This window comes from Oncorhynchus mykiss, chromosome 17, assembly GCF_013265735.2.
Source record: "Oncorhynchus mykiss isolate Arlee chromosome 17, USDA_OmykA_1.1, whole genome shotgun sequence".
Classification (NCBI taxonomy): Eukaryota; Metazoa; Chordata; class Actinopteri; order Salmoniformes; family Salmonidae; genus Oncorhynchus; species Oncorhynchus mykiss.
Genome location: NC_048581.1, coordinates 21,180,547 through 21,194,713, shown reverse-complemented (window position 1 = coordinate 21,194,713; position 14,167 = coordinate 21,180,547). Strand labels below are relative to the sequence as shown.

General features: G+C 42.3%; 1 protein-coding gene across 3 annotated transcripts; it reads left to right on the top strand.

The window, feature by feature from the left end:
* Positions 1-104: 104 nt before the first annotated feature.
* On the top strand, positions 105-6,577 carry LOC110487282 (tartrate-resistant acid phosphatase type 5). 3 transcript variants are annotated; one of them, XM_036949346.1, is made up of 10 exons: positions 1,455-1,556; positions 2,011-2,154; positions 2,355-2,445; positions 2,865-3,064; positions 3,259-3,383; positions 3,839-4,001; positions 4,283-4,465; positions 5,288-5,437; positions 5,663-5,831; positions 5,864-6,577. In XM_036949346.1, exons 3-9 carry the CDS (start codon positions 2,355-2,357, stop codon positions 5,780-5,782), a joined length of 1,032 nt encoding a protein of 343 aa, XP_036805241.1. In that variant the 5' UTR covers positions 1,455-1,556; positions 2,011-2,154; the 3' UTR covers positions 5,783-5,831; positions 5,864-6,577. The 3 variants fall into 3 exon arrangements, with proteins under 3 accessions (XP_036805242.1, XP_036805240.1, XP_036805241.1); XM_036949347.1 differs by lacking the exons at positions 1,455-1,556; positions 2,011-2,154 and adding an exon at positions 105-352; XM_036949345.1 differs by lacking the exon at positions 2,011-2,154 and having other exon boundaries at positions 1,444-1,556.
* The last annotated feature ends 7,590 nt before the right edge of the window (positions 6,578-14,167 follow it).

Genomic DNA, 14,167 nt, shown 5'->3' with positions numbered 1-14,167 from the left:
CTTGAGCAGAGAGGAAGAGGCGATGCGAGAGGGATAACGGCCCAAAATCTGTTTTCTCCATCAGGTGGTGTTTTTTCGCTCGCCAAGCTAGTAGTTTTTGTGTGGAGGTCAATGAGTGTCGAATTTGGTTAACAAAAAATGTAATGGCTTATTTGCGGCGTGTTGCTTATTTGATCTAATGTACATTTTGTAATGCTTAGGTTGTTCTGAGTCTACTGATATAAGTAGGACAGGTAACATCCTGGCAAATTTGAGAAAAAAACACTATTGGAGTTAATCAAACGGATCAATCACTCGCCACCAGCATTTTCTATTGAACTGTGATCGTGTCTGCTGCAAACATGGAGACCATGTAAGTCCCTCCTGTGTTTCACAGCTGTGATTGGATAAGTTAAAAGTAGCATTGGAAAAAGTCATCAATATAGTTATCTATCTATACAATGCTGCTACATACGTGTGTGTAGATATATAGATAGACCGTACCAATCAAAAGTTTGGACACCTAGTTTGGACCATATTCAAGTGTTTTTCTTTATTTACTATTTTCTACATTGTGGAATAATAGTAAAGACAAAAAAAACTGTGAAATAACACATGGAATCATGTAGTAGCCAGAAAAGTGTTATTCTACAATGTAAAAATAAAGAATACCCTGGAATGAGTAGGTGTGTCCAAACACATTAGCTAGAATGGGTCCCAACTGATCCCGTCCATTTTGAAGACATTTATTTTCATTGTTAGAGCGGCCAATTGAGTATCTGGTCAATATAATGGATAATCTGTGGTTTGACATGTTAGATCATTGATGTGCAGCTCTTTTGACCTCAGGACCTCAGGTCATGTTTCTGAGAATCTGCCCATACATTGACAGATGAGTGAATATGGCAAGGTCACACAATGCTGCTAGGTGGGGCCTGGTGGGGTCATAGAGGTAAATGTACAGTAGTAAACATCAGTGAAGTGAAACTAGCTGTGATTTATAAGCATGTAACTTTGTAAACATATGATTCTAAACATATGATTGGGGGGGGGGGGGGGCATGTAGCATTGTAAATATATGATTGGGGGGGGGGGGCATTCCAAGAAAAGGAAGAAGACCCCTTGCTCAAAAGCAATCCATCAAGCCTTCAAGATACCGGTGAACAGAGGATAAGGAGAGAGAGAGCAAACGGAGGAGAGGGGGGAAGAAGGAAGTTTGAGAGATAAGGAGAAACACTGAGGTGGAAAATGTGGAGTCTGACCATTAGCTTTTATAACCAATGTCAGTCACATGCTGCCAGCACTCCTTCTCTGGTCCCAAGACTGACAAGGGTGTGAGCAACTGTCATGCTCCAGTGGCATGGTTGTGGTCTGGGTTTGATCACAGACTGGCCTGGGGTTGTGGCTGGGGGTGGGGCGGGGGTTGTGGCTGGGGGTTGGGAGGGGCTGGCCCTGGGGTTACCTTGGTTCTATCAGGACAGACAGACAGGAGCTGATAAAAGAAGAGTGGAGACTGACTCGAGTTGACCCAGCTGCAGTAGGACACTCAGGACAACTCACCACCATCACTTATCACAGTGAGTGTATTTACATTACATTCTTATCAACTTGTAGGGTTTCAGTGTAGGAGAAACAGCACTTTCAGGATTTTTTCATAAGGAATATGGCTGGCTATTTGTTTTGATCTGCATTTTCTGTTTTTATTCCATGTAAAGTTGACTGCTCCGTATCTAGGTTTTGGAGAAGTAGTTCTGTAGGTGAGATGTAGGTTATTTAAAATAATTTGCTAGGTACAAAACTTCTGCTAGATTCAATTCTTTGACACTTCTAATGCAACGGGCATGAGAGAGATGAGATCACGAGTCATGACCCTTCCCTGGGTCATGGTTCGACCGGATACAGCTTATGTCAAATTGGATTCAAAAGTTGAATTTGTTAGCATTTTAGCTAACCCTAACATTAACCTAATTATCCTAACCGGCTATGAATGGTCAACTCTGACAAGCTGTATTACTGTCTTCCCTGCCACAGTGGTACTAGAACTCTGATTGGCAACAGCGAGTCCCAGCTGGGATTGGTTAACTCACTAAACAATCAATAAGCAGCCATTTTGGATTTACAAGAAGTGGTGCTTACTCTGGGGAAGATAGAGAATTGAGTCTGTCAACACATGATGTAAGAGCCTTGGTTACTTGTGGTAGTTTTCTTGCTTAGTTGGTGCAATGTAAGGTTATTGCTTGTGCTGAGTTGGCAGTGTTTGCATGTTTTAGTTTCAATCTGTAGTTTGTGCTTTGTCATCTGTATTCCTAACATTGGACTTGGATTTTGTCACATAAAACCAAAGCAAGTTATCATGAATTGTTTTTGTCCTTCAGATGGCCCTTCACCTGTTCACCCTCCTGCTGACTGCCCTCCCTGTGGTCCACTGCCTCCCCACTGCCTTCCAGGACCTGGAGCAAAGCAGTAGTATGTACATTTAGAACAGTGGTGGCTGGTGGGAGGTGCTATAAGAGGACGGGTCTCATGTAATGGCTGGACTGGAATAAATGGAATGGTATCAAATATATGGAAAACCCATGTTCGACTCCGTTCCATTGATTCCATTCCAGACATTACAATGAGCCCGTCCTCCTATAGCTCCTCCCACCAGTCTCCACTGCTATTTCAGTTATACTTCTGCTGACGCATCCCATTTGGCTACAAATCAATCTGTTATAGTAAGTTGTGTGTGTGTGTATACACTACATTTTGAGACGCTATGCATTTGGAGGATGTAATGGGTTTGATTCCTGCATGGGCCTCGTACACTTGAACTGTACATTTCTTTTGTTAAAAGTGTCTGTTAAATGGTTATAATTCTACATGTATGGTGGTTTCTCCCCCAGAGAACCAAACGTCCATCCGGTTCCTGGCTCTGGGGGACTGGGGCGGGGTGCCCTACCCTCCCTACATCACACCGGTGGAGAAGGCTACAGCCTGGGAGATGGGCAAGATAGCAGAGCAGATGGGCGCAGACTTTGTTCTTGCCCTGGGTGATAACTTCTACTACTCTGGAGTGAACAGTGCAGATTCCCCAAGATTCCAGGTCAGTTGTTAAGCAGAGTTACTCCAGCTATGGCAGAATGGATCAAATATCCTTACTTTCTTTGCTGTGAATGTTTTTCTGATCCGAATGGTTAGTTGCTGTGTCTGTGTTACATCTTGAGGAATTTTAAATGTGTATGGTTTGCAAACGGAATGCGCTTGTTTATCAATCTAAAATGACCTTTGCCCTCTCAGGATACCTTTGAGCGCGTGTACACGGCTGACTCTCTCAACATTCCCTGGTACATCCTGGCTGGAAACCACGACCACGCGGGCAACGTCAAGGCTCAGATCGACTACAGCCGCAAGTCTGACAGATGGTAAGAAACCGACACTTAGACCAGAGACAGAGGCGAGACATCTCACTCGCTCCTCTTTTCTGGTTCATGAACTAAGCAGACAAGACCCAGCTGATAATGCATTGGTGCCTATGGGACAGCCACTCCTTCAGCAGAACCGAACTGTGACCCTTTTTTTCAATGGTAAACGGCCTGAGTGGGACATCTTCATTTATCCACTCTTTGCTTAGACCATATGCAAGTCTTTGACAGCATAAAACCTTTACATTTTTTCGTATCTGTTCATCATTAATGTTTTATCATGCAGCAGAATCAGTCTTTTCATTGCATAACCCTAGTCTGAATCCCAAATGTCTAAAATAGTACACTATGTTGGGATTAGGGTGTCATTTGGGATGCAGACTGTTTCACTGAGCTGTTTCTATCTTAACCTTCATTGATCAGTCTTCATTCATTGAGCCTCAATCCCCCCTCAGGCGGTTCCCTCACTACTACTACGAGCTGAACTTCCGTATCCCCAACACGAAGCGCACTCTGAGCATCATGATGCTGGATACAGTGATGCTGTGTGGTAACTCTGACGACTACGATGATGAGAAGCCTCGCGGACCCCTCAGCACCATTGAGGCCAACCGACAGGTACACAGATTATTCTGGGCTTTGTTAAATAAAATGTTTTTTGGCTTGAACTTTTAAAGTCACTTTAAGATTTGAGATTCTACTGACTGACTTTGTTCCACCGACCCTGTCAACCTGACCATTGTTGCAACTGGATGTACTTTTTACACTTGTTATTCTTCCTTGTCCTTATGGTTAATTAATTCCAACTGCTGACAAATTCTCCATCAGAAATCCCCAAAACAATGTAATAGAGGAAATGATCAAGAACTAAGTCTTAATTTACTGTATCCACCTACCAGCTGACCTGGCTGCAAAAGAGGATGGCCCAGTCCAAGGCTGACTTCCTGCTTGTGGCTGGTCACTACCCGGTGTGGTCAGTGTCCGAGCACGGCCCCACAGAGTGCCTCCTGAAGAGACTACGCCCCCTTCTGGTCAAGCACAAGGCCACTGCATACTTCTGTGGTCATGATCACAACCTGCAGGTTTGCGGAGGTTTTGAAACTTAATTTCGCATAGTCTTCTCCTGAACTATTCTATCAACCAGAGGGTTGCTGTTAGATAAAGGAAGGCCATATGGAAGATGGATTGTTTACTTTAGCGTGTCACTTTAGCATTCTCGATTTATTGATGGATAATGTTAAAACTCCCTCGGGATCAGTGTCCTTTCCACGGGACGGTTGAGCTAATGTAGGCTAATGCGATTAGCAAGATCATTTCCCAGGACATAGACATATCTGATATTGGTAGAAAGCTTAAATATTTTTGTTAATCTAACTGCACTGACCAACTTACAGTAGCTTTTACAGTGAAATAATACCATTCTGTTTGAGGAGAGTGCACAATTTTGAAAATAAAGTTATTAATAAAGAAATCAGGCACATTTGGACAGTCTTGATACAAAATTCTGAACAGAAATGCAATGGTTCATTGGATCAGTCTAAAACTTTTCAGACACTGCTGCAATCTAGTGACACCTAAATTGCACCTGGGCTGGAATAATACATTATGGCCTTTCTTTTGCATTTCAAAGATGAAGGTACAAAAAAATACAAAATAACTTTTTTTCTTCTTAGTATTATCTTTTACCAGATCTATTGTGTTATAGTCTTTTAGATTCCTTTCACATTTCCACAAACTTCAAAGTGTTTCCTTTCAAATGGTACCATGAATATGCATATGCATATCCTTGCTTCAGGGCCTGAGCTACAAGTAGTTAGGTATGTCATTTTAGGTGAAAATTGAAAAAAAGGGTGAATGACCCTGACTGACCCCCCCCCCTCCCTCCCTCCCTATTCTCTCCTCAGTACCTGAAGGAGTCTGGTGTGGGCTATGTTGTGAGCGGTGCCGGTAACTTCCTGGACCCAGACACGCGTCACTGGCACCATGTCCCCAAAGACACCCTCAAGTTTTTTACAGGCCAGGCCTCTACCCTGGGAGGCTTTGTCCACGGAGAGGTCAGTCATAAATAGAATTGTCCATTCTACTGTTTTAATGAATTGTCGTATCTGTATACTGTTTGTGGTTTTGATACTTGCAGACTGACTTTGGATGTGTCACATGGCAGCCTATTCTCAATAGTCTCTGATCAATAGTGCACTACATGGGGAATAGGGTGCCATTTCAGACGTACATTTGCCATTCCCAGAGGGGGGGATCAATAAAGTTGTATTGTATTGAAGGTAACCAAGAACAAGATGACCCTCACCTTCATCCAGGCTAAAGGGACGTCTCTGTACCGCACTGTCTTGCCACGCAGGGACATCGACAATGACCAAAATGGCAGCGACGACAAGGATTAGCCCTAGTGGAAGAGATGACGAAATAGACGGTCACAATTGACCTGTGTGTGTGTATATATATATATATGTGTGTATGTGTATATATATATATGACCGAGCCCTTAAATTAAGAACTACATAGATTTATTTTACAATACTTTAGCAGTTCAATTCTGTCAAATTACAATTTACCCAGATGTAGTCCTTCGTAAGGGCTAGATATTGACCATGTACAATAGGATGGACGGCTGAGGTGTGGATACAGACGGGCAGGTATTATAGCTCATGTTTGGTGGATGGATGGAGTTCAGGTTGAGTTTTTAGAAAACAACTTAGGCATTATGAGTTTGCCTGAATGTAGCATGAAGGAGAAAAATGTTTTTTAATAAATAAGGAAAGGATGTTGTACGATTTTTTTTATTTATGTTCACTTAAAGAATAAATAACCTTTTGGATTTGTTTTCCTGTAGTTTGTACATATTGATGCCAATCTGTTAAATCTTTCAAGGCTTTTGCTATATTGATCATTGGGTCTCAGGATTAGCCCATTACATTGGCATTGAAGGACCAAATCATCTATTTATCCTTGTACATGCTGCCCTCTGGTGACTAGGCTATTTCACTGCACTGCAGTTAAGAATCAGGGAAAACGCGTTTGCCAGTGTCCTAAATTAATTGACTCAAAAAGGCCAGGCTCTGACAAGGGTTGATGACTGTAATAACTCAACTGAAGGGTGTTCATGTAAGTCCAAACGTCGTGATCAAATTGGTCTTAGATAGTTGGACAGATTGACGGTTGCTCCACTTCTTTTCAAACAACATTTGCTCTATTTAGATCTAAAATACATGCCTCAGTCTCTCCCTGAACCCCCTGGCTGTAGGGAGCAGAGGTGGGTGAGTGCTGCTGACCATGCTCTTTTTAAAGATGGTGGCTAACTGATGTCCCGCTCACAGTCTTAATATGGCACAAAATGGTCAGTTACTGTCCTCTTAAGGGGTGGCACTCCCATACTGTAGGCACCAATGCTTTAGCGTCTGGGTCTGGTCTGCTTTAGTTCATTGACTGCATATGAACCAGATAAAATGAGGGAGTAGGATGTGTCTGGTTGTGCTGCTGACCATGCACTTTTGTCCATTGATGAAGCGAGCCTCTGCTCTGCTGCCAATAGAAGAACAATAGGGATCAGGGCTGAATGGTGTTGGCACCGTCAAGACCCACCAATAGGATTGAACTCAAACACACCGTACCAGTATTATAGTGTGTATTGTCCTAGGTTGATGTCAATGCATGTTGAGTGGGTTAGTGTGAGGTAGCCTACAATACCTTGTCGTCTTATCCTTGGCCACATTGCACAATCCATTTGTTTACCAATGTATGCATGCAAATCATGAAGTACACTTGAAAATAAAAATGGTTAGAGGTTAAATATAAGCCAATTGTGGAGTAGCCAGGCAGGCCTGGATCATCCGGTTGCAATCGTCACGTCACGGTATTGGCAGGTACAGTAGGGAGCTGAGCTTAGTGGACCTGAGAGCAGGACAGGGACAGAACGGGATAGGGCCAGAGACTTACCGAGAACAGGTCATGTAGCCAGATGGCTGAGTCAGTCACACCATGGAACCAGGTCCTCATAGCATGGGGTCAAAACCTTAAAGTGGAATTCCACTCCAAAATGATATTTTGGTATGTTTTTCATTAGTCCACTGTTGATTCAGTCCCAAAATGTTTTGCATATCAGCAGTCAAGTTTAAATACCAAACAAGAGTTGAGTGATGACCCTTTGAGGGTCATGGGTAGGGTTTGTTACAACATTCTGTTTCGACTAATCTGAGACGATATCGAGATGTCTGAATTGTTAATGTAATTAATGAATAGATACATTTAATTAATGTTTTTCAACCTGACTTTGTAGCCCTTGTGAAACACTATTAGATACTGTAGCATGTTTAACTAGGCAAGTCAGTTCAGAACAAATTATTTTCAATGATGGGTTAGGAACAGTGGGTTAACTGTCTTGTTCAGGTTAGGAACAGTGGGTTAACTGTCTTGTTCAGGTTAGGAACAGTGGGTTAACTGTCTTGTTCAGGTTAGGAACAGTGGGTTAACTGTCTTGTTCAGGTGCAGAACAACTGATTTTTACCTTGTCAGCTCGTGGAATTCCGTCTTGCAACCTTTCGGTTACTAGTCCAACGCTCTAACCACTAGGTTACCTGACGCCCCTTATATTGTTAAACACTGTAGCATGTTTACATTATTAGGTACTTTAGCAAGTTTACATTATTTAGGTACTGTAGCATGTCTACATTATTAGGTACTTTAGCAAGTTTACATTATTTAGGTACTGTAGCATGTTTACATTATTAGGTACTATAGCACGTTTACATTAGATACAGTAGCACGTTTACATTATTAGATACTGTAGAATGTTTACATTAGGTACTGTAACATTTACATTATTAGGTACTATAGCATGTTTACATTATTAGATACTGTAGCATGTTTACATTATTAGATACTGTAGCATGTTTACTGCAACGCCATGAAACTTTATCTCTTCCAGTATTATGTTAACTGCAACATTATGAAGACTTTTCATTACTCATATAGCTGAGGATGTCAAAGACCACTTGTTTAAACACAATGTTCCCCCAAACCAGCTGTGCTTTTTCTATAATTTGGCAGTCACTACAATAGTTAAATCACAGCACGACTTTCCATGCACCATCACAGGTGTAGAAAAATGTGAATCCTCCAGTTTGGCCAAACCTGCCAGTCACTACAATGTCCCAAACTGCAGGGATCGGTAATCCACTCGTCACATGTTCCAATCTCCAATCCGTTTTAGGATTATCCCAAAATGTCCTCTGCCGCACTTGGTTATACTGTATCTCTACCTAGCAGGCCTATTCTCCCACTGTGGACTGACATCCGGGCCTGATCTTTACTGGATAACCAAGTTTAACATTAATTTTCCTTGTATAAACACGTTTATGAGTGGTTAAAAATCCAGTAAGACTGTCTCTCGCACATTGACATTCTAGAAATTTGACATAAAAATTCTAGAATAAGTTCTAGAACATTCAAGTGGGACTCCAGCGGTGTCCCAGTTAGTCTGAGTCAGAACGACCTTTGCGGAGTCCTCATTAGTCCTGCATTAAGCCCTCTTTAGCGGTGTGGGGCGATACCTATTCCCAACACCAACGTGTCTAAACAGTGTCACTGCTGGGCTTTTGATTTTTATTAGGCCTTGATCTGCTCTTAATACTGCAGGTAGCTTCAGGCATGTGCTGACTGCCCAAGACAATGTGATATACCTCACCACCCCAAGAGGTCCTGCAGGTGTCGTCTTTGATATTTCTTGTCAATTTACACACATTCTCTCATATATAGTTTCCTATTAAAATGTGCACAGAGTAGTTGGTTCATATCATCTGGTCATGGTCAAACAGCTGAGTCAAGGCTTATAATCCAATTGACAGTAACACTAATAGTTTGATAGGTTTAACCTATATGAGATTGAGCTTTGTCCTCCAAAACTGGGGATGAAATGAACTCAGATGAACTTCTGTTCTGTCTCCATAGTAATAGTGTGACGTTCTGCCATCCTAACTGAGCTGCCAGAGAGGAAGGAAACAGCCGTTTTAATCACCATTGGTCTCATGGTCACATCCCTGAACAGTTAGTTACCTTCCTCTCCAGAAGCTCAGTTAGGATGGCAGACTATGCCAGAGTTCAGTCAATAGTTGAGATGGGAGAACACTGTGTATGGATTCATCAAGACTAACGTGACAATACATCTCATTTCCCGTTGGTACACTAAGCTGCAGTCCTGATAAGATCATTCTATAACAGCTGTCTGTGAGGTTCTGAGCTTCTGCCTCAGATTAAACTGCTCTCTGAGCCTCTAATTCCCTGGCTGAAAAGTAATAAAAGGAGTCTGTATTATAGAGGGCTAAGCTGTGTGTGTAATCTTTACTCTTTAATCCCCCTCTTCTGCTCTCTCAATAAAGGAAGACAGGCACTTGAAAGACCCGCACAGATGGATGAGCGCAGTCGGCATCATGCTTGACGATAAAAGCTATAAAATAGCATAACAGTATCAAATCCTACATGCAATATCAGGTAACATCCAGCTTAAATAATAATTGTTTGTTTTAAGTTGTGTAACACTATGCCTTTCTGGAGAACTACATAAATTATGGAACATAACTAGCCACAGGAAGCAACAGGATTGAAATATACTACACTGTACTTTAATTCTACTACTGTGTGATTACCCTCTAATATTTGTTTGCTTAAGGTAGTGTGTTTCCACTTAAAATACTGTTTAGATAGGCCTATCACGAACATCTTCCCAGGCCACCTGTATGGGAATCACACAGACTCACCTTAACCTAACCTCACCCCTACTAACTGAATTAATTCAACCCTACTAGTTAATTAGTAAATCAACTAATCTAATCCTGCTGAAGCCTGGAAATAACCTTAGTATCAGGTGTTATCAAACAGAACAAATCTAATACCATATTCGCACGAACATATATTTACACAAAGTCCTCTTTAAGTTGAAAGTTTTGAATGGCTAACCCACACTCACTTTACCATAACGTTTGACTACAGGAGGCTGGTGAGGGGAGGAGTGCTCATAATAATGGCTGCAATGGAGTCAATGTAATGGTAACAAACACATGGAAACCATGTGGTTGATACCATTCCATTCATTCTGTTCTAGACATAGTTATGAGACCGTTCTCCCCAAAGAAGATGCCACCATCTGCCTTTGACACGGGTAAAGAACGGGTAAAGAAATAACAGATATAGATAGATATAGATAATAGATATATAGGCCTACTGAACAGATTCATTATAAAATACTCAGATGTGGCTATTTTTCTGTGTTTATTGGTAGTTTTAATGTTTAAATGCTCGAGGAGGAAGTCACTAGTCTGTTGGTGTCAAAGAGAGGAAGGAAGTGTGGTGACTTGGCACAAATCCGATGGACAGTTCACAGGGGAAGTCTGGCATCCCTCTCCTTGTCCCATGGCCATTAATACACAACAGCCAGTCAATCTGAAGCTATCCCTTCAGGCTTTAAAGAGGGATGATAGGTAACGCTTCCATCACTCCGTTTCCATCATTGCACTGCTCCCACCAACTTTGGTTTTAAATCAGAACCCCCTTTAGTTTCACCTTTTGTTAACCAGATTGTTCCATTGAGATCAGAAGACCTCTTTGCCAAGGGAAACCTGGCCAAGTGAGGCAGTATCCCTGCCTGTTCAACTGGGGTTTCCTTGATAGGAAAGATGTGAAGAATATGTCCACTTGGGCCAACTCCAGAAAAGGTCCATCCATATACATTAAGCTTGGCCGATATCTGTAATTCTCCAACCAAGTTGGTGAAATTACAAAAGGGTCATGAAACCGTCAATCGATTGTGTGCAGTCCTACGATGTCCCGTGATTTTCTTTTCACCTGGTGAATACACAATGATGTGCCCAAAACATTCAAAAGTCTTTCTTTTGTTCCTCTGACATTTTGGGATGGAATGTGTTGAGGCTAAACAAGGAAGTTTGGTACGGTTATACTTCGGGATTTTGGAAATGAGGCCCTTTATCTACTTCCCCCGAGTTAGATGAACTTGTGGATACCACTTTTATGTCTGTGTCCAGTAAGAGTATGAAGGAAGTTAGAGGTAGTTTCACAAGCCAATGCTAACAAGCGTTAGCGCAATGACTGGAAGTCTATGGGGATCTGCTAGCATGCTACAGGATTTGTACAGCATAGAGATCTGCTAGAATGCTACAGGTTTGGTACTGGAAATGACATGAGCCATATTAATCAAATTAAGATGAACACCAGAATAACCGCTAATGGAATAGCTAACTAAATATGGTTTACTGGATTAAAATGTACCTTTCTGACTGTAATCCTACTGTCCTCAAAATAACCATTAAAATGAGTGTTATTGCACCGTGCCTTGAATGGCTTCAGATGATTTTAGACAAGACACTCATGCTAAACAATCCTCCATCTTTAGAGCAGGTGGGTCACCTTTGATAAAGTACTTATTGCATCATCCCATGGGTGGTCCCTAGGCCTCTTGCTCTCTCTGTGGCTATTTCACCATATCTTGTGGGTGGGTGCTAATATTTGTCCTAATTCGCACATGTACAAGTGTGTGAATTGGAAAATGTGATTTTGCATATCCCACTTTCCCTGAGACACCCTCGGAGAATGGGGTCAAGGCCAGAGTTGGCCATTACTAGCGACATTTCGGTTACTGGCCCAAAGCTCATACCGCTTGGCTACCTGCCTCCAGTGGTCGGCCTTAGGCGTCCGACTCTCTCATCTCTCGGCCATGTAGGGAATGGCTCAACGCAGGGCTGTTGACGCTGAGCGAGTGCGGGAAGAAGGAGGGTATGTGGGTTATGACATTCAGCAGCGGGCTGGCCAGAGGGCTCCCCTCGATGGGGGTCATGGGGATGATGATGTTGTCTGTGTCCCAGACGTGGAAGGCGTTGTGGTGGGAGTTGGTCATGATGGGGGGCATGTGGGAAGGACCACAGGGCTTCAGGTCACCATCCTTCAGGGGATCAGGCTCCACGGGACCCAGAAGGCAGTCTGTGTGGAGAGAGAGAAGTGGGGATAGATGGTGTGATTAGTAGCATATAAATGAATGGGGGTTAGAGATATGACTCCTTTCTCCTAGGTTTCTGCAGTTCATAAAATGTAGGCTATTATCACATCCAAATCTTTCACAGAGGCCTGATAAACAATAGAAACTCAATGGGTACAAATTGTCTTCAGCAGGCAGTCTTTGGATAGAGAGAGGTGGATGGTGTGATTTAGGGCCTACTTTGAACCTACTTAGGCCGATCATGCCTCAAGGAGCATAGGCTATCCGCGGCTCTCTGTGATTAGTAGGATAGAAACGAATGGGGGCCGGTATTACACAATCCCTCCTATACAGTAGATTCTCCCACAAAAGCATTACATTTGCTTTAAGTCAAAATCGTTTCCCAGAGACCTGCTAACATAAAGTCAATGGGTCCAAAGTTTTTTTATTTATTTTACCTTTATTTTAACCAGGCAAGTCAGTTAAGAACAAATTCTTATTTTCAATGACGGCCTGGGAACAGTGGGTTAACTGCCTGTTCAGGGGCAGAACGACAGATTTGTACCTTGTCAGCTCGGGGGTTTGAACTCACAACCTTCCGGTTACTAGTCCAACGCTCTAACCACTAGGCTAAGTATCACTAGGCTAAAGTATCTTCTCTAAGAAATTCTGCAATTGCAATGATCTATTAATACTCCACTCTAACCTACAGTGCTGATGTGTGCAGTCAACATGTTAGTCTGAATCTCATTCCTTATCCTCTAGGTAACCCCCTTTCAACTGCTGTACAGTCAGAAACCTAATAGGCTAAAACATATCTCAAATGTACAATTATCCATCAATAGATTGATACACTCCAGTGTACACTACATACAGTATGTTCTTTCTACTTAAAACTCTGATCAATATAGTACTGGAACTTTAAACTAGAACACTATCACAGTATGTGCGGGTTACCTGTTAAGCTAATCACAATCTCGAGTAACATTCCTTGTCCTTAAATTCCCCCCCAAGAGATTAACTGTCAGCTATTTGCAGGGCCAGGTCCTTGATTTTCTTTAAAACTCTGATCAATATAGTACTGAGCGCAGGTAACCCGTTAGGTTAATCCCAATCTCAAGTAACATCCCTTGTCCTTAAAGTCCCCCAACCCCCCCCAACTACCTGCTATGTCCAGGGCCAGGTCCTTGATGAGGTGACCGACAATAGCGTAAGCCACAGCCACCACCACGACAGCTGCCATCAGCAGATATAGCATGGATTTAGGCAGCTGGATAATGTCCCTAGGAGGAGGCTTATATTCCTTATAGAGAATATCCTCATCATTAATAAGGATTTTGATCAAATGTCCTGCTTTGTCTGTTAAGTTCAAACTTTTCACGACGTCCATGTTGGCGGTGATCCGCTGCTTTGTAATGCTGGATGTTTTCTGCGATGAGTTCCTTCACAACGTCCACAAAGTTACTCCACAATGTCCCGAGGTTGTAGGATTCTCTTATCCAAGCCTTTCAATGAGTCAATGCTGCATGCAGACTTAAATTCACAGAATAAGAAGTACATTAACTGACTGTGTATTAATTTCAACAAATGGACACAAAAGCAAATGTGTGGCATATTATTCACTCAATATCATGAAAAGAAAATGAGTCATTGATAGAGACTGATTTCAAGTACCACCTCTAAACACAAATAGGCTGGGGGAAAAACATCAAACGCTCACCTTGGAATTCCAGTTATTCAATTGTAAAGTGAATGCTGTCCACCAAAATCCTCAACTTTGATCATGTCT